The sequence below is a fragment of the Falco rusticolus genome, chromosome 17 (genome assembly GCF_015220075.1).
Source record: "Falco rusticolus isolate bFalRus1 chromosome 17, bFalRus1.pri, whole genome shotgun sequence".
Lineage (NCBI taxonomy): Eukaryota > Metazoa > Chordata > Aves > Falconiformes > Falconidae > Falco > Falco rusticolus.
In genome coordinates, this window is record NC_051203.1 from 3811726 (window position 1) to 3830791 (window position 19066).

A 19066-nucleotide genomic window follows, 5' to 3' on the forward strand; every position below is an offset into this window, starting at 1 on the left:
TGGAAAAGTGGGGACAAAACAGCCCTGGATCAGAGCATGCTTAAAGTGGTGTGTTATTCAGAGTAGGTTATATATATGCGCACATATTTGGAAATGTGGACAATTTACAACAAGTCTTTAAAGCTTAAGTCAAATCCCCACCTGATTGCTCCTCACCTTCTGGGAAAACCCCAAACTAGACACAAAACCCATAGCAAGGCACCTTTCCCCAGCACACACGTTGTACCTGCCTGGCAAGGCTTTGCTTTCTCTGCCTTCCCTGCAGCTCTGATACGGGCTGTACGCTGCAAAGTTCCTCCTTTCATGTGGGTGGTTGTGAGATAAGACAGCTCTGTTCTGCGCCTACGTGGTGTAGTTGAGAAAAAAATAAATAAAGAAATCAGGCTACCAAGGTTACAGAGCTGTGAGGAGGAGATAGTTAATCTGAGAGCATTTTTCTACCCCTGGTAAACAGCCCAAAATGAAGGACAATTACAGTGCTGCCATTGTGGGATACTCTGCTCAGCTGGAAAGTCCCTTTAACCCCCGAGTCCAGCCTGACCCGGGGCCTCCCGGCACTCCCGCCTGGTTTGAGGGCTATGGTGCCATAAGTAAGGATCACACCCAGGTCTTTAATCTTATCGGGCAGCGGTGGAAACCTGTTCAGCAGGGTCATGGAGCAAGATGCAAAGTGGGTCCATCAGGAATACTTCTGTTTTTCTCATGTTGGTCAAGATGTGGTCAGAATCTTTTCTATCCCATGTGTGATGCCTTTCTTTGCATAGTTAAAGCTGCATAAAGTGTAATTAGGCAGCCCCATATAATTAAGACAATTATGTAAGGTAAGCACCCCACAGAGTAATTGTGGCCAATTTTTAGCATACCCAGGGGCATTTATAGGGACCAAGGTGGCTCTTCAAATGATTTACCTGCTTACATGTCTCTAAAGCACTCATCTTAGGTGTGTCTTAGGTGACATCTTTGAAATGGACATTATTGTTCTGCTCCTGCTGAGAAACAGCTGGCTGGAGAAGTAGGGCTCTTTTTTTTCCTTTCTTTCTTCTTGAAAAAATGGAGTTTCATATCTTGTTTCTGTTCTGAAGCAGACTGAAACTGAGACTCTGGATGTGAGTGACCCAGATTCAGGTGTGACCCGCCAGAAGTAGGGCTTGACTTTGAGAGCTGTTACTCCACAGGGAGAAGGTTGGTTAGTCTAGGCAGAGGCTGGCTTGCTGTCTTCCTGTCTTGCTTTTTGATGAGAAATTCCAGCCTGCTTCTGAGAAAACTTCCTAACAAAATGGTGCTGACATGAAAAATCTTCCTTGCAGTGTTTTGTTGGTTGTGGAAGGGTATGTCAGTTCTCCTGCAAATACCATGAAGTTCCTTCTTTAGATCCTGTTCTTTTGAAACAAAAGTCAGGTCACTTCTTTCTTCTACCTTTTTACTGGGTTCTTGAAAACCATCTTGTCCCTGCCCTGCCTGACAATTGGCCTCTGCTCAAGCAGCAAAACGCCGGAGGCAAGCCATATCCTAATGTGCATGTCAGCTCTAAATCTGGAGTCACTTCATCCTCACCCAGAAAAATACAAGCCAGTATCTGCCCATGATAATTGAATGTCAGCCCCAGATACAGAAGGCAGAGAGTCGCCTGAGCATTAGGAAGGACAGTGTTAAGATCCAGAGTCTGTAGGAAGTGGTAGGTTGGAAAAAATTACGTCATTGCCCACCCCCACTAGCCAGGAAGAGCCCTTCTTGCTGTGTGCTGTTTGTGCTTGGAGGAGGGGGCGTCATGAGCACAAAAGAACTCGTCTTGGAGGCAGCAGAGCTGCCCACAGGATACCTGCTTGCTCTTTGGGTGGACCAGATCCTTCTCTAGCCTGCCAGAAGCAGCACATACGTGTACATCTGGGATATTTTCTGTGTGGCTCACCAGGGCTAGTGTTCTGCTGCATTGGTGTTCATCCAAGGCAGCTCCAGAAAAGTCAGTTAATTTAATTATTTCAGGAGCTTCTGAGATGTTTAAAATCACAGTGGGTCTTCTACTCTCTCCCTGCCCCAAAACACGCATCAACATCCAAAACTGACTTTTTATTTTATTCTTTATTCTTTTTCTCAGCTTCCCTTAGCTGACTCCTGTGTTTCAGACCTTAACACAGATCTGCAGAGCCAGTTCATGTTTTCAGTTTTCTTCTTAGCAATAACCATTTTTTAATTAAAAGCTCATCCCTTGCAGGAGGGAAAGAAAAAGCTTCAAACATGAGAAGACTTGTGATGAGATCTTGAGTATTGGCAACTTTGAGCTGGAATTTCTAATGGTGGAACAGAAGAGTTTGAGCACAATGTGGCCTTGCTAGAAAGAAGGAAAACAGCCATTTATGGCAGACAAATGTGTACAATCGCCAAGCAAGGGCCCTCCTGGGCTCTGGAGCAGGCAGAGTGAAGGCTGCCTGAGTTATTATTAGCTGCTTTGTATGGTTAAGAGGACCTTCAGTTGCCTGGTCTCTGCAAAAGCTGCTTCACTTAGGAGTACTCTTGAGAATGAGGGAGTGGAAGGCAGGAATTTGAGACCCTTTTAAGGTCTGTTTACTCTTCCAGCCTCCGCAGATTTCAAGGGCATGTATATGAGGCAAATCTGAAATGGTTATCACGGTGAGAGCTGCAGGCGCGGGAGGGAGTGGAGATCCCTGGAGCTCTGTCAGCCAGGACTAATGTATCACATGGGAATGTTTTCCTGCTCCACTGGGCAATTTCCGTACTGAGTGTCCGTGATCTGGGTTGGGAACGGCCCCTCTGCAGAGACCATAAGAAAACAGTCCTGGGCCTTGTTTTTTTGTATGACTTGTTGCTACAGGGAAACTGGAAGGCAATTTTCTCCTCCCTTCCCCTCTTGCGTAGTGTTTTCTGTGGGGAGACCTTCAAGGCATTCATCCTCTTTCTAGCAGGGGGTTGCCTCACAGCTACATTCCCAGCTCCTTCCACTCATTAGAAATGCACCTTTTCAGGTTCATAAGTCTCCAGGTGATTTTATAATGGGAAGTGAGCCTCCATGTGCATCAGGAAACTGAGGCACACACAGAAAAAGCGAGTTGCTTTTGCAAATACAGAGCAGGCAGATGCCAGCAGCAGGATCAACCCTATTGTGCTTGTTCAGCTGCTTTTCAGGCCAGCTGGGAGGAACGCGATCCTAAGTGCACACAGCGGAGCGGGACAGAAATGGATTTCAACCTGGCTTCACACCTTGAGATGGGTAGCAGAGATGTAGTTAGCTTCTGAACTCTGTGAGCCTCCAACAGGCTGCTGCATCAGAGTGGAAAACCTTGATAAATGTCCACAGAGTTCCATACTTGAAGCTTGCAGAAGCATGTGAGCTATAACCCTCGTTTTACACTGCCATAACAGCTCCAACACTGAGACCCAGATTTCCCAGATGCTGGTGATCTAAGACACAGTTTTGGGCAGCTCTTTAGCCGTGAATATTAACTTTCAAATCTTGGGCTACCCAACAAGATTTAGCATCTGGACCTGAGTCTGGTCAGGGTGAGCAGACAGCTAGAATGTAGACAGATCTTAGCTGCAGAGATGCTGTGCCTCTGCACGGCTCTGACACAGCAGACGGGGCTCACCTTGTACTGGAGCTGCTGGGAATGCTGCTAACAATACATGTGTGACTTAGTGGTTAGGAATCTGAATTTTGGGGGCACATCTCAGTTCGATTCCTGGCTCCATCGCAAAACCGCTGGCCTGCTCCAGGCATGCCGTTCTGCTTTCCTGTGACTCAGTTTACCTTCTGGGAAACAGGGGAGAAGAAATAGCACCCTGCTTTGTGGGCTAATGTTGGGGAATAGCTATACTAAAGAAGTTTCAGTCTTGAAGGCCTTGAGATATCCTGCACAGGTGGGGATGAATTGCTGATCCCACGGTGCCCAGGCAGGGTGGTACTGGCTGTGAGGGGAAGCAGCAGGATGCATCCTGCTCTAACAGAGGGGCTCCAGTCCCTGCCTGGTACCTCTGTCCCCTTCCCTGCCCTGTGCTGATGTCTTGGCAGGTCGGGTTGTGCTTTCCCAGCTGTGAGGAAGGTTTCCTGACACAGCCCCGTGTATAATTCACTCAGCATGGCCTCAGCCAAGGCTCAGTACAAGAAGGGGAAAGTGGGTTAATGTTGTTACTGTTTTTGCAAGCCTCCTTTTGTTTTCTAAGGAATGTGGCTGCAAAGCGCTGCTGCCAAAGCCTCACTTGAGAGTCCTGCTCTGTCGGCAGGCCTTCCTTGGGGCTGCTGTGCCCCACGGGGGATGTATGCCAGCAAGTGAGCTGCATGTTGTTTCTTTTACAACCGAGTAGTTATTCCCCTTGTGACACAGCTCACTCCACACTCCATCCTCCCACACACTGTGGCTATCACAGATCTCAGTGTTTCCTTTGCACATCTTTTTGTCTGTCACCTCGTGGGAGACAGTGTCCAAGCTCTGGATTTCCAGTCATTATTCTTGTCATGTCTTAGCCACCATGCTTGTTTTTTGGTGCCTGCTCAAATTCCAGAGGTGCTGAGATCCCAGACAGCTTCGCTGACCTCCCTGTGGGAGACAGGGACATCGCAGTCTGGGAGGGGAGTGGGACCATCCCTGCCATTACTGGTGGGTGGGGTGGGGCAGGGCTGGGGTATAACTGGGTTCCCAAAAGCATTAATTATAGTGTGAGCTGGTGATGAGCATGTGGAGGACAATCACTCCAAGGAGCTGTGGGGAACACTGGTCAGCAGAGGTGGACTGGAGCAACCTGGGCCAGAGTGGCTGGTCTCTCAGGATCATCTGTGCCCTATTTGGGCCAGGTCTTTGACCTTCACATCCCTGGCATACCTCAGGGCAGCCTCCTGGAGACTGTTTACAGGATATTGAAGTCATGTTTAGCTTAATCAGGTTTAAATGTGCCTCTTTCATTGAAAACCTAGCTTCTACGTGAAGCTCCTGGGTTTTCATAAAGCAAACTCAAAGTTCTGAGCAGAAATTGAGTAATAGATCAAGGTCTTGGACAGGCACCAAGGTCTGACCTGAAAATGGCTCAGGAGTCCAGCCCACACCTCCTCTCCTCAAATGTACACAGATAAAATCGTGACTCTTAATTCCTCTAAATATGAGTGGAAAAATGCCTCCAGAGACTCTGCTAAAGCCTTGGTTGTTGCTGAAATGCTGAAATATGAAGACAGAGTTTATGTGCTGCTTCTGTGAATAACAGATGTGGCTCTACCCTGAAATTTCAGATCCAAACTCAGATGAACTCTACATGCAATCCAAAGCCATGCCTAAACCCAGATTTTTGAGTAAATGACCCCTACTTTAATAACTAACCAACTCCTTCCCTCCCTCCCTTCCTGGTTGCACACACCCCGGCAGTGCGGGACGAGTTCCAGCTCTGAAGCCAGATACCTGTTCAGCTCTGGCCTCCCTGACTTTCTGGAATAACAGAACTTTCTGTGGGACTTCTGCAACAGGCAGAGTAAAGAAAACCACATCTGCTTCTTCGGCAGGAGTCTGCAAGACAGCAAGCAAATGCATGAACGCTGATAGATGCTCAGCTGGCCTTTGGTGTTAGCTACAAAGGAGTGGTTAGGGAGAGCGTGCTGTTCGCATGTAAAATTGCGTTTTGTGAGGAGATTTGCAAAGCACTGGCGGGTGGATGCATGTGGTACACCCTGCACCTGCCTCCCCCTGCCCAGGTGCAGCACCCCACCAAAAATCAATTAGCTGGCTTTGCCAGGGAAGGAGAGGAATCCTTGGGAACAGCCTAGAGCAGTCCTGCAGAGTCCACCTGCTACCCAGGAGGTATCTCTCCGAGCAGGGATCAGCCTGCCTCTTGGGAAAGGGCACCACCCAGATCTAAGCTCTTGTAGGGTGTTGCCCAGCTTTATCTGGGCTGGCTTTGTGCACTAATTGATGTTTGCAGGGGCTGGGAGGTTTGCTGGGCTCTGGGAAGCAATGGCTTCTTTCATATTTGTGGGTGTAGCCTGAGAAGAACCCCAAGGACCTTCTCCCAGTGTCCCTTCTCTCCCACGCTGGAGCTGGGACCATCCACACGTTTCAGCTCTTGCTGGCTGTAAGACACAAGTCCCCCTGTGGATTTGCAGTCTGGGAATATAGAGACCAGCAGCGAGAAGGGTGGATTGGGCAGAGCTTTGTCAGTATAGCAGCTATAGATTATGCCTGACATAATCCATGCTGTGGAATTGAGCTGCGGAACAAGAAGAGGGCTGGTGGGGAGGGAGAAGAGGGGAAGCCAGATCCATATGGCCAGATCCGTAGCCTGTGATGGTAATGAGATTCTGGAGTTTTAGCCCTAACCAGGTCAGCTTGCCATAGAGTAGGCCGAAATCTGGAAGTCCTAGAGCTACTTGCCTTCTCTTTTGTCACCCAGCACCTGCTACACTGAGTCTTCGAAGTCTGTATGGGACTGGCTTGATCTCTTCAGCCTTGTGGGAAAACACAGAACGTCCCAGAAAGATCCCATATTTTCTTTCACACTGTATGTCGTATAAAACACTCAAGCAAAGGGTGCTGTGGTGGTAGCTCAGCTCCGATGCCGCAATAGAAATCACTTCTGTCTATAACTGTCTCCGCTCTTCACCTCCAAAGTGTGGGTAAATAAACTGCTCTTCACAAGCTTTCAAAAAACACATTCAAGCCCAGCAAAAACCCCCACTCAGTGCTGAGACATCAGGCATATGAGACCGGCAGCTCAGAACAGGGTCAGTAAATTCACTTACCAGCTGCTACAGCAACAGTGCCTTTGGTGCTCTTGCCCTTCTTTTTTTTTGCCGATGATTGGGGTTGCTATGGTGCTGCAACACATGTTACTCTGCATTAATGCTTTATAAGCAATAAATGCAGATTTCGGCAATGTGCTGCTTTGGCAGCGCGTCACAGCGTTGCTCCCTGCCTGAGCTGGAGTTTGGCAGACAAGCCATATTCTCACCACCTAAAAAATCCTGTCTTGTGGTTTCAGCCAGAGGGTTGGGTTTTTTTAACTTCTTATTTCTAAGAAAAGAAAATTCCTTTTTTCGTAGCATGGCTGCATGTCAGTGAAGTGTGAAATCCCTATATATAACCCTGTAGCCTCCCTTAGAAGGAGAGGTGTGAGAAAGACCCAAGGAGGGGGATTTGCCTGGAAAAGCGCTGGCTGGGGGGAGGAATGCTGGCCCCTTACCCCACGGGCTGCAGCACCGGCACGGCACAGCTCATGGGAAGCACCCTGTATTTTGCCTGTGCTTTGTGGCTTGGAACAAGATGTGGCATCTCTTAGGCTCAGTTTCCTGCCGTGCTGGTTGTCTGTCTCTCCCATGTTAGACCTTAACTCCTCAGCTTGTGGTTGTTCATATGTGTCTTTGTGGTGCTGAGGAGGATTTGGCTCCGGTGTCCTGTGTTATTGGTGGGTTCACCATCAGAGTTAGTGGTGGGTTTACCTGTTCCCAGTTACCAGGATGGAAATCATGTTTTGACTGGAGCCAGCCACTCAGGGACTTTCGAGAGGGGAAAAGAGCAAAGCCCAGGTAGGCAGACACACCCCAGCGTGCTGCGATAAGGGAGAATTACCGAGGGGCAATTTGCCTTTGCACACATCTGTGTCTTACACGTGCTGTTTACCTTGTGCTGGAGGTGAGGACTAGGGGGAGATTTTATCACCAAGGGCTGGTGAAGGGCAGAAAGGGTGGAGCAGGACAAGGGGCTGTCTAGGGGCACGTCTTACTGCAGTGCCTTACTCCCAGAGTCCTGCGGCTCCCTGCTCCATTTCTGCGATAAAGACAGGGCTCTGGACTCTTTTTATCTCATAAACTAACAAGCCCGTTCCAGGCTTTACAGCTGACAACTTTCTCTGACACGGCTGTGCAAACACCTCCTTCCCCACACTGCTCTGGGTCTGCTGCCTTGGTGAGCGCTCCTACGGACCTTTTCTGTTGTCCCCTTTCTACCCTCTCAAGCTTTGTTTGACGGGAACAGAGGTAGGCGGAGGCAGTTGCATCCTGCAAAGAGGATGTGGAAAGAAACAATAACCAAATGCAAAGAACAGGAAACCATCTCCGAAATCAGCGTGAGGTCATCTATACACCTTCCCCAACGAGGCAGCTTCATGAGGAACTGTAGTTTGAGGCTTCATCTCTGGCCGATAATATTGAGCTTTGAATAAATGTCTTCTTACACAAGACACTGTCAACAGGGGTTCAGCAAGAAGCTAGTAAGGCCAAGGAGAAAACCCCAGAGTGCGCTGAAGGCAGCTGGAGCCAGCTAGTGTTCAGGACCGTTGGAAAACTAGGTCCAAAGTCCTAAGGAGTTTGAAGAAAAAGCAATTCTTTCTGCTTGCGACTCCCTTGAGTACAGCAATGTTTGCTTCCCAAAATACTTCTGAACAGATGTGACATTCGCATGGGTCAGATAGGTTGTTTTCCATGAGGAAACATGGCATACAGTAAGGAAAGTGGATCAGAGGGAGGCTGTTCTGCAAAAGACTGCTCCTAGGAACTCTGTGATCCCTCACTGAAGCCCTGGGCTTGGGCTACAAAAGCCAGCATGTTCAAATGCTGTGGGGAAAAGCATCCAGCTCTCAGTCCACGTAGCAGTACGCTCAGAAGCAGAGGGGAATATTTAAAGGTCGCCGATAGTCTACAAATGAAACGGCCCAGACATGTCCAAAACGTGTCCTGACATGTCCCATCCACAAATCCCAAGGCACTTGGAGGTGGCACGGGGACTCAGGTTACAGGCGACAGAGACCTGACAAAGGACCAAGCTGACAACAAACATTCAGGCACCAAAATAGGTGGTGAGGTGCTGAGCAGAGCCCAGCACCATGGAGTCATGCGGGACGATAAACTTCTAGGAGTTCGGCCTGCCTAGAAGATGCTACATGCTTGTCCTGACTGCTCTAAACTGCCAGGAATTATTACGTGCTGTAAAACATGGTCTCATCTAGCAGCTAACAGGTTAAAAAGGCTTTGTTTTCTGTCCATGTCCTCCTTCTTCCCCCCCCTGTTGCATTTCACACGGTTCAGTCACAGACTTATTTCACAACTGTGTGTTTTGAAAGGACTTATTAGCTCTAAGTGTAGGCTGGGCTTAAGTCTCTTGCTTTATTGTTTACCTTGCCTGCTAGGCCTGTTTCTGGGGTCAGACCCAGGTTACCAATTACAGCTGTGATTAAACATACTAGCCCAGCTTACCCCTGGGCTTTTTTCCCCTTAAATTCCCAGTGATTGTGCTTAACTGGTGTTAGCAACCAGGTGGCTGCTGGCACTGCCGTCACAATTGTCTGTGCCTTCTCCAGCAGTGCCAGATAATGAGATTTGAACCGGGCCAGTACATCTATTATTTTTACAGCTCTGAACTGTTCCCAGAGATTTTTTCCAGGTTTTTTTTTCCATAACATAAAGAAAGCCAGCCCTTGGCTTCCCAAATCTCCATAGATAACCTTAAAAATCTTTCTTAAATGCTAGGGTGATTGGGAGAGACCTAGCTGGGAGAAGTGACAGCTAATTTGGCAGTCTGTGGGACATGTCTAATCAGGAGGATTTGAATGTTAATTCTGTGTAACTATTTTACTGCTGATAACTGGGGGTGCAGATTCACACTGTGGCTGTTTGACTGGCAGCTGACTCTAATGGTATTCAAGGACAACTTGAAATTGGGTTTTGTGTCTCATGTCTCATGAACTTAAGGCCAGCTGACTAAAAAACCTGTCGTCACCCCCCAAAAAACATAACAAGTCAAAGCGTAGCGTGGGAATGGTTGCCTTTTAGGTGCACATAAAACACTGTGAGTTGCTGACTCTTGAAAAGCCAAGTCTGCTGAGCAGCTTGGTCTGTCCATGCTGAGTTTTAACCCTTGATTGAAAGCCAGATGTTCCCCTTTTATTGTAAAATTTCCAGCTCAACTGGTTTTGAACCTCATTTGGATAAACAGGGCCAGAGTGTTTGAAAGCCTATCTGAACTTCTAATTCCTGTCAAACCAGTTACAAATCTAGTCTGGCCAATTGCTATGGAGAAGTTTATTGTTTTTTCTTGTGTTGGTTTTTTTTTTTTTTTTTGTAATTGAAATCTAAATGCTCTCAGACGTTTCCAGCTTAACACAGGGCAGAAACTAATCTAGCCAGAACAGCATTAAAACCAGCTCTAACTTCTCTTTTAGAAATGAATTTTATTTACTAATTGTTTGTTTACTTTGTAACTCCTCAAAGCAATTGGAAAGCATGTATTAAGTCTTAATGCCCTGTCTTTAAGACTGCAGTCTTCTTGTAACAGGGCCAGAAATTATGGGCACATAACCCACTTAGAGGTCCTTGAGCTCCACAGGAAATCTCTTATTGGAAGGGCTTAACGAAGACAATCAGATTTCGGAGACCAGGGCCTGTGCCTGACCATATGAACACACACAAGACAAAGGCCTTAAGCTGTGCAAAGGGAGCCTGTAGAAAGACGATGATTAAGAATAAATGGAAGATGTGAATTTGGAGAATGGTGCCACCACTTACTTCATCCGCTTGCAGAGCAGGGGGGACCAGGGGAACCTGCTTGCCAAGGTTAGATCATCATCAGCACTTCATGAACACTGTTAGCCCTAATGGCAAATAAACCTCCACTTGCTATTAGTGCTATTCTTGGCAGGCTGGAGGACAGAAGACCTCTTGCTACAATTGCTGTCCAGTGACTCAGGACTGGATGATACCATCCAAGTACTTCTTAATGTGATCCTTCTGTTGGATGGGAGAAACAAGCCCTTCTCCCTGCGCTCAGCTAGTCTGGTTTGATGGCAAGCTCTGCTCAGACCTCCTGTGCTTTACTATGGTAGAAAAGCTGAGGGTTTATTTTTGCTTTGGCTTTTACTGATATATTTTTTTAAAGGTATCTTCTACCAGGAAGGTTTTGCGTGCTTCCTAATTTTCTGCTGATTATGACTGTACCCACGCGTTGTTAGCGTGTCTGCTAGCTGACAATACAGGTGTGTTTAAAGTAATGAAGCTGTGTGTGGACAGGCTCGGGTTGTGTGTTTGTGTAGCCTCTTCCAGGGGCCTCTGGCTGCTGCTACATTATAAATAACGTCCCCCTGCCATTGTGCTGTGCTCTGGGTTTCACATGCCCCCATGTGCTCTTTCATGTGTGTTGCTGACTTAAAAAAAAAAAAAATTCCTTAGACTTTAATCCTTGGGTTTATTTCAAAGCTTCCAGAGGCAAATCTGGTTTATAGCAAGAGATTTACTTGATTCCTTGTGCTCTGCAGATGAATGGAGTGGCAGATGGAGCGGGGAGGGGAGGACTCAGGGACCCCTTGGCTCTATCTTCTTGCTAGCTTGACCCTACTTCTGTGCCTGCTGCCCAAAGCGTTTTCTTTTAAGCTGCACAGAACATGAAAAGAGGTCAGTACAGACCTCTGCTCGGGCACTATCTGTTATATCCTCCTCTTCTGTGATTTCAAAAGCTATTTTCTTAATCTTTGCTCTGGCTTGTTGGTTACGCATTGCTACATAGCCATACCCTTGTGCTTCAGAAGGTGTGAAATCCCATGTATAGTGTGTGCACGCAGGAATGACAGAGGTGCGAAAAAAATGAGTTGCAGACTCTGGAAGCAAAAGGCCTCAAAAAATCCTATTATACCCTTGGTCACGGGAAATAATTGGAGTTTTGAGACCTGCTGTACAACGAGGTGCCGGAAGGGCTCCCCCTGTCCTGCTGCATGAAATACCCTCTTTTGAGGGGGACAGGCAAGTTGGTGCTGCTGTCGCTACCCCCTTGCAAAGAGCAGTGCCCAAATGGGACAGGACCCCGAGCAGTTTGATAAGAGTGGCGATAAGGTGGAGCCGCGCTGGCAGGCTGTGTGCTGGCAAGCGCATGCTCCTCCTTATCAGGGAGCGCCGCGGCAAAAGCGCTGTGCCAGCGCCGGGAGTGGCACTGTGGGAACCGGCGATGGCTCAGCCTCCGCGAGGCTGCTCCTCGGGCAGAGACAAACCCAGATGATCTAATTCCCTGCCTCGGTTTTCTCCAGCTGCACCCACTGCTTGTGGAGATGTCAAATGAGGCCCCAGCCATGGGAGGAGAACGCATTTTCACTGGGGATCACATCAGAGCTGTGGCTTCAGATCCTCCCCCGGTACACACCAAGGGAGGCATTTGGGGCTGTGAGACAATGGCTTGAAACCATCCCGGTTCTCTGCCAGGGAATATTCATTCAGAAATCCCATCCCGTTTTGATACTAACTCTCTCATGGTTGATCAAAGCGAAGGCAAGAAAAGAGCTTGGCTTCCTACTGTTGCTTTAGCTTCAGGCCAGTTTCAGCAGAAGCTGGGCCAGTGCCTTTATCCTGGGCAGTGTGGTTGGCAGCTGGGCCAGCTGGTGCAGCTCCCCGTTTTGTAGTGGCTTTAAGGTGCTGCTTGCATCTCACTAAGCATCAGGGCTGTGCACCGCTTGCACCGGTTCTCCTCTCCCCTCCTGCCGGGCTGGACGGAGGCAGCCAAGGACGCTCAGTTCTGCTCTGTGCTTGCCTTGGCTTGCTCTCCCTGCTCCATGATCGGACATGTCCTCTGTGCTGCAGCCACCTCCTCCTGGATCCTGCTCTTCCTCCAGCCTGGCTTTTGCCTGGAGGGAGGCACCAAGTCCTGGGGTGTCTGCCCTTACTCCTCACCTCAAATGCTCCTCAGGCCTTTGAAAATGGTTATGGCAGTGTTTCCCCTCTTCTCCCTCACCTGTCTGGGACAGTGCACGTGATGGCAAGTTCTCCCTGTGTGCTTCAGGGATCCTCTGGAAAGGATTCGGCCTTGTCCAGGGAACAAGGATCTGCACATTTCTCTCAGGGAAGGAAATTTGGTGATGGAAACCTGCCTGTACGCTGCTGGGGAGAGGAGACCCCTGTGTAGGGGGTCAGATCCCACCCTGTACTGAAGACAGGCGTGTAGGAAGGGCTAGACATCAGGGATGGGTCACTGTCACTGACTGCCCTGGGTGACTGATCCGTGTCATTCCAGGTCAGCAGAATCACTGCTCCATCGATGCCAAGAACGCCCCGACACCGATCCAGCACCGAGTGCCCATGTGGGACCAATGCCCCGGCAGTAGTGGCTGACCCACTGGTGAGGCGGGTGGGAGCCTGACCCTGGGAGTACCCGCTCCGGGGTTCCCTGCCACGGGCCAGGCAGGCTGGGATGGGGCCAGCTTCTCGCAGGCCACCAGCACCCCAGAGACACACTCCAGCTGGAGGGGCCCCGGCGCGGCAAAGGGCACCTGGGCCGATCAGGGATCTGGAGGGGTTCTCCACCGCTCACCCGGAGGCCAGGGCGGCCTTGGCTTGGTCTCCATGGCTGCCACCTCCCCTGGGTCACCTTGACCACAGTCAGCTGCCGGGAGGGACCCTCGGCGCCCAGGGGGCAGACCCCGGCGCCCAGGGGCCCTCTGCCGTGGCGGGGGTGCTGCGGAGAGCTAGGAGGGTTGTGGAGAGCTGGGGTGGGCTCTCCGCCCCCCCTTCCTCCTCCTCCTCTTCCTCCCAGGTCAGCCCCAAAAATAGCGCTCCCGTAAGTGCCCCCCCCGCCGTTGTCATCGGCGGCGGTGACGTCACTCCTTCCAGCGCGCTGAGGTCAGGCGCTATTAGCATACGGCGCCCCTCGGCCAATGGGCGCGGCCGCGCCGGTGACGCCTCCGCGGGCGGCGCTATTTAAGGGCGGCCCGGCGCCGGCGGCGCAGAGCGCGCTCGGGTGGTCGCGGCGGATAGGTCTACCTCGCTGCAGACTAGCATGAGCCAGCGCCAGAGCCAGCGCCGCGGCGGCCCGCGGGCCGACATGGTGCCCGAGATTGCCGCCGCCGTGGGCTTCGTCTCCGGCCTCTTGCGGACACGGGGCTGCGTCAGCGAGCAGCAGCTGCGGGTCTTCAGCGGGGCGCTACGGGAGGCGCTCGCAGGTGAGGCGCGGCTCCGCGAAGAGGTCGGCTTTGTGGGGGTGAAGGCGCGGGGTGAGAAGAACCCACTCGTGCCTGTCCTCTTGCTTTCCGCTTGGGGGTCGGATGCCCACTGGTGTCCTTCTTCGGTGCATCCCGTGTTGCTTTTGCGGCTTAGTGTCCCTCCCTGGGTGCCCATCTGTGTCTTCTTGGGTTGGGCACCTATCTGTGTCCTTCCCAGATGCCTAGCTGTGTCATCCCTGACGTTGGATACCTATTTGTGCCTTTGCCTGGGTGCCTACCCGTGTCTGGGCACTGGCAGGTATGTGTGCCTTCCTGGGCACCCACCTGTGTCCGTGTGGGGTCTGGGGCAAATGGCTGCCTCAGCCCTGAAAGTAAGCATATCCCTTGCCTTATCCTCTGAGGGTTTTGTGCAGCCCATCTGCTTGAAGCTATCCTTGCTGGAGCTTGGTATAGATGATCCAAAGCTAGTCTGAGTGCCCTATCCTGAGAAAGAAGTGCTTGGCCCTGTGCCAGTGGAGTTTGGCACTCCCCTCCCCACAAATGTGTCCGGGGCTCAGCATTAGCTGGGTGTTTCAAGGGTCTCCTCCCAACTGAACATAGCTTTGTGTTATCAGCCCTAAGAAGGGATGGTTTGTTTGCCGCTGTGCTGAGATAAGGGGTAGCAACATGCCCCTGAACTTAGAGAATTGACCTGGATGTTAGTCTGTGACTGTGGTGTTTTGTTCTTGGTGATACGGTATCTACTCCAGCCACCCCAGGGGTTGGAGTGAGGAGGTGGTGTGGTCCCATCACTGCAACTCCCCGTGGCACTGTTCTGCCTGGGGTTTCTGGGACCTCCCCTGCCTTGGAGCAACTGTATAGTTGAGCACTGGGCTCTGGAGGCAGCCGAAGGAGGACTAGTTTCCTCTGACTGCAGTGTGGCGTGGGACCTCCTTGGGACTGCAGTAGGACACAGACCTCCTTGCAGCTGTTGCACGCCTGCTCACAGCTCTTCCCTTCTCGCTTCCCTTGCAGAGCACTACAAACATCACTGGTTTCCTGAGAAACCGTTCAAAGGCTCTGGGTATCGTTGCATCCGGATCAATCACAAAATGGACCCCATTATCAGCAAGGCAGCTAGCCAGATCGGACTCAGCCTACCACAGCTCTACCAGCTCCTGCCCAGCGAGCTCACACTCTGGGTGGACCCCTATGAGGTCTCATACCGCATCGGTGAGGATGGCTCCATCTGTGTCTTATATGAAGCAACTGCATCGAAACCTGTGAGCTCCTATGGGATGCTTACTTGTAAGAACCAGATGATGTTAGGTCGCACCAGTCCTTCCAAAAACTACATCATGACTGTCTCCAGCTAAATATTCCTCTTGTCCTCACACTGCCAAGACACAGGCTACTGTATACCTCACCTGAGGATCTATTTTTAAGATGAAGAGCTATTTATATTTTTTAAAAAAATCCAAGAAAATCCAAAATTAAAATATTGGGCACTGCTTTGAACAGAAGCAGTGTTCTTGGTGCCTTTTTTAAAGCTGTTGCAAGCTTATGAGTTTTTATTATGAAGCCGATATCTACCTAATTAGTGTTGGATGGCAATTCTGGGCTGGCTTGCTCGCTTGGGCAGCTTGGAATGGAGGATGAGGGGAAGAGCCAGGCTGGGAAGTGTGGCTTGGTGGTGGGAGATGTCTGTCACCTCCTCACCATCCTGCTACCCAACACTATTGCTGTATTGCAATACTGTTGGAGAAGGGATGAGGGAGTTGCTGTCTGTCTTCCACTACCTTCTTTACTCCCCAGCTGGTCTGATCTCTGGGGCCTGGATGTGCTGTTTGGGGCAACCTAGTCTCAGGGCTGGGTGATGCTGGGGGACCCTGGGATCACTCTCCTTTGCTCTCACACACTTCTTTTGGACCTACTTGTGCTGTGAGAGTTGCAGCTCTGCTCTGCCCTACTCCCAGCACAAAATGAGGGGAAGCATGGCCTGTTTCCAGCCCCTCCATCTTTCCTATCTGCTGCTGGACTAAAAGGGGGCCACATGGGTATCTGTGTCCTGTGATGTGGAGCAAGGCAGAGATGTGCTGGGTGTCAGGCTGTGCAGAGAAGGTGCCCCAGATTAATATTGCAGCTCCTGTGGTGGCACGGGAATACTGTTTGTTCCTGGTGCTCCCCATACCTGGCTATTACCCGCTTCTTGCTGCACACAGAGAAGGGTACTCAGACCATGAAACCAGCACTGAACAGCTGTGAACTACCAAGTCTTTCTGCTATGTGTGGCTTAAACATGACCTGTGACCTGCTCTTGTGTGGCCTCTCTGTGCTCCAAGGGTGGAGTCTGGCCTCTTGCTTGCATAAGTTGCCTAATGCGGTGCTGATGACTTGCTGTGTCACTTCTCCAGAAGAGCTGAAGCAACTCACCTTGTGCCATAGAGGTCGGTGTGTGAGAATTCCCTTTGCCCTGTCTCTTAAAATCAGAAGTATTGGGGGTCTCTTCTCCATGTGTGTGGGTTGCTTTGGTGTCCTAATGTTGCTTTTAAGGTCACAGCACTTCTTCCCTCTCTTCCTCCTCTGGGTGATCAGCATGTAGCTGTCCCTGAGAGCTGTCTCCACTGATACCTCGGTAAGGGGCATTGTTTGGTTCTGTCTTGGTACACAGTTGTTTGGCACAAGTCGTGCCATGGTTCTCTGTTCTGTCCAAGCAAAACTTCTCTTGGAGTCCAAATGGTACTTGTATTTGGGGAGACTTTGCCCAAATGGTGTTCAGCATTTGGCCCTTAAAACTGCTCTGGCAAACCACAAATGGGGTGGGAGCTGAAAGTGCTGCCCCAAGAACTTTGCCTTCCTGTTGGGAATGAGCCTTTACCAGGGTGTTGTATGTCCATTGCCTTCTTACTAACCAGCTGGTGTTCCTCCAGTGATCCTGGGAGAAGTGATTGGAAAAGCAGGGCATTGACATAGTTGTTTGCAGTGAAACTTTCCCACATTTGTCTCAGCACACTTTTTTTACCTTCCTCTTTTTCTGACTGGCATAACCAGAGTAGTTCTTGCCCAGCCTTTGATGAATCAAGTTCTCAGACATTTGTGCAATATGTTTCCAAATCTTGGGTGCTCTGGGAGAGGAAGGAAGCTTCCCATCTGCCACAGTTCTTAGCTTTTTTAAAAGTATATTTAAAAATCAGCACAGCTCCCCAGCTCTTGTCTACTAATGTGAAAAAGTAAGTTCAGATTATTGTAAGCTTCAAATAATGAATTCCAGAACTGGAAAAATGCCCTCAGTTATTAGATCTTTTTAAAATGGCTAGGTTTTGGCAAGTTGTTTGTCCTTGCACAGTAATAGCAGACTGGCTCTGAAGTTGCATCACTTCCCTCTGCATCACTTGAATTTCTTATGTCAGCAAACAGAAGCTGAAATGAAGCACTGGGGCTTTTCCCTTGGTGAACTTGTGCAATAGGTGACCTCACCAAGAGGGGAGTACTTGGGAATTTCCAAAAAGCCGATTCCCTTTTCAAGGAAAAGGGATCTGAGTGCTTCTTGGAGTCCTTGATTAACCTGTTTGTGTGGAAAGCCTGTGATGAGAACTGCATCCAGGATGAGCAGTGTTTGTTTTGCTGGACTCCTTGGCTGGATGTGGAGTTTCCTGAAGGCTGGTACTTCCTTGAGTTGTAATTTGTCACGATCAAAGCAGTCTTAAGATTTAACACATACACACCTCCTGCTTTTACTCTGTTCCCTCCCTCTTACCAGAAAATTTTTTCAGGAACAACAGCCTACACCAAAGGAACACACTATAATTGCCCTTCACATGCCCCCACTTCCAGAACCAAAATAGCCAAGTCTTATTCTTTTTTTGTCCCTGGTGTGGAGGAGACTAATGTTAAAGGTGTCTTTTTTTTTTAGCTTCAAAACCAGCCAAACTTGGGTATAATCCATTTCTCTCTCTTAGCTGGTTACATGTAAAAGCTGTGAATTAGTGTGCTCTGTTGCCTTCTGTCTAAAAGCCTGATGAGCGGAATGGTGTGTATTTTGAGACAGTGTATTTGAGGGGTTTCCTGTAATTTTTTTTAACAAGCTGGACTGTTGAACGGGACCTGCTTTTCGTATTTGGTGAAAATGGTAGAAAGTTTGTAAGCTACACTCGGAGGAGGGAGTGGATGGTTACTAATTGTATAGTAGTCTTTTTATATACAGAATGTACAGATCCTTTGACAGATGTATGCTTTTGTTACTTTAATAAAAATGTAGCAGAATAAATGAGCCCTGTTTTCTTGCTGGGAGCTGTTGTATGCTTGCAAAGAGGGTGAGGGTTGGGATTGCAACCTAAATCCCACGCTGAATGCTGTGGGCTTGGTTAAAATGTTGGATGACTTATTATCCAGCTGTGGCAAGGAGGAGGTTTAGGAAAAAGCTGCTTAGTCAACATGCTGACTCTAAGCCTAACCCTCTAAACCTGAGGAATTAAGGCTGGGAATTGGTTTGATGACTAATGCAGGGCTGTGGGTGTCCTGCCCTCTCCTTCCCCATGCTGGGTTCTGGCTTATGCAGTGGGGGATTTAGTCCATGCAGGACTGTAGAAAGTGTGTCCTGCCAGGATATGAAGGTGTTAAGAGATCTGGCAGTCAACTGCATTATCCAACCCTAGGAATAGCATAAAGGAAGCCTTGGAAGAGCGAGGCATGGGGCAGTTCCTGGTTAAGCCTCCCTGCCCCCACTGGCCTTCCAGGAGTGAGTGAGCCAGCGGAGGAGGAAGGGTGAGAGATCATGGGATCGAAATGTTCAGGCATGCGGAGGATGCTCTGGGCCTGTCATGATAAAGGCAGCTGGGCTGGATGCACAGGAGATCCTGTTTTGGCTGTGGCCAGGCTGGTGACGGGGGCATGGAGCTGTAACCCTGCTCCCCAGGATGGGGGTGTCTAGCTTGTGTTTAACCTAACCCCTGTCTGCACTCATCTTTGAGCTGACCCTAGATAAATTGGCTTGTGCTAGTTTTAGTCCAAAACGCTGTTTTGCAGGAGGGCTTGAGTTGTCGGGATCCTTGTGACCCACCCCAACCTGTGCCCTCCTGGCAGTGGTGATGGTGGGGGGGGTACAGGCCTGGTTCCACTGCTTTCCCTGCAGCCCAGCTTCCTCCCCTCCAGCTTTTACCATAACACACCACCTCTAAGACGAAAACAA

General features: G+C 49.7%; 1 protein-coding gene across 1 annotated transcript; it reads left to right on the plus strand.

Moving 5' to 3' along the window:
- Positions 1 to 13686: 13686 nt before the first annotated feature.
- On the plus strand, positions 13687 to 18148 carry BTG2 (BTG anti-proliferation factor 2). Its single transcript, XM_037410554.1, has 2 exons — positions 13687 to 13899; positions 14914 to 18148. Exons 1-2 carry the CDS (start codon positions 13737 to 13739, stop codon positions 15252 to 15254), a joined length of 504 nt encoding a protein of 167 aa, XP_037266451.1. The 5' UTR covers positions 13687 to 13736; the 3' UTR covers positions 15255 to 18148.
- Positions 18149 to 19066: the final 918 nt, after the last annotated feature.

What these genes read in the sequence shown, in the direction of transcription:
- BTG2 (XM_037410554.1), top strand. Translation starts at nt 13,737, where the DNA reads ATGAGCCAGCGCCAGAGCCAGCGCCGCGGCGGCCCGCGGGCCGACATG. An exon ending in GCTACGGGAGGCGCTCGCAG is followed by an intron (nt 13,900 to 14,913) that starts GTGAGGCGCGGC and finishes CTTCCCTTGCAG; the next exon opens with AGCACTACAAACATCACTGG.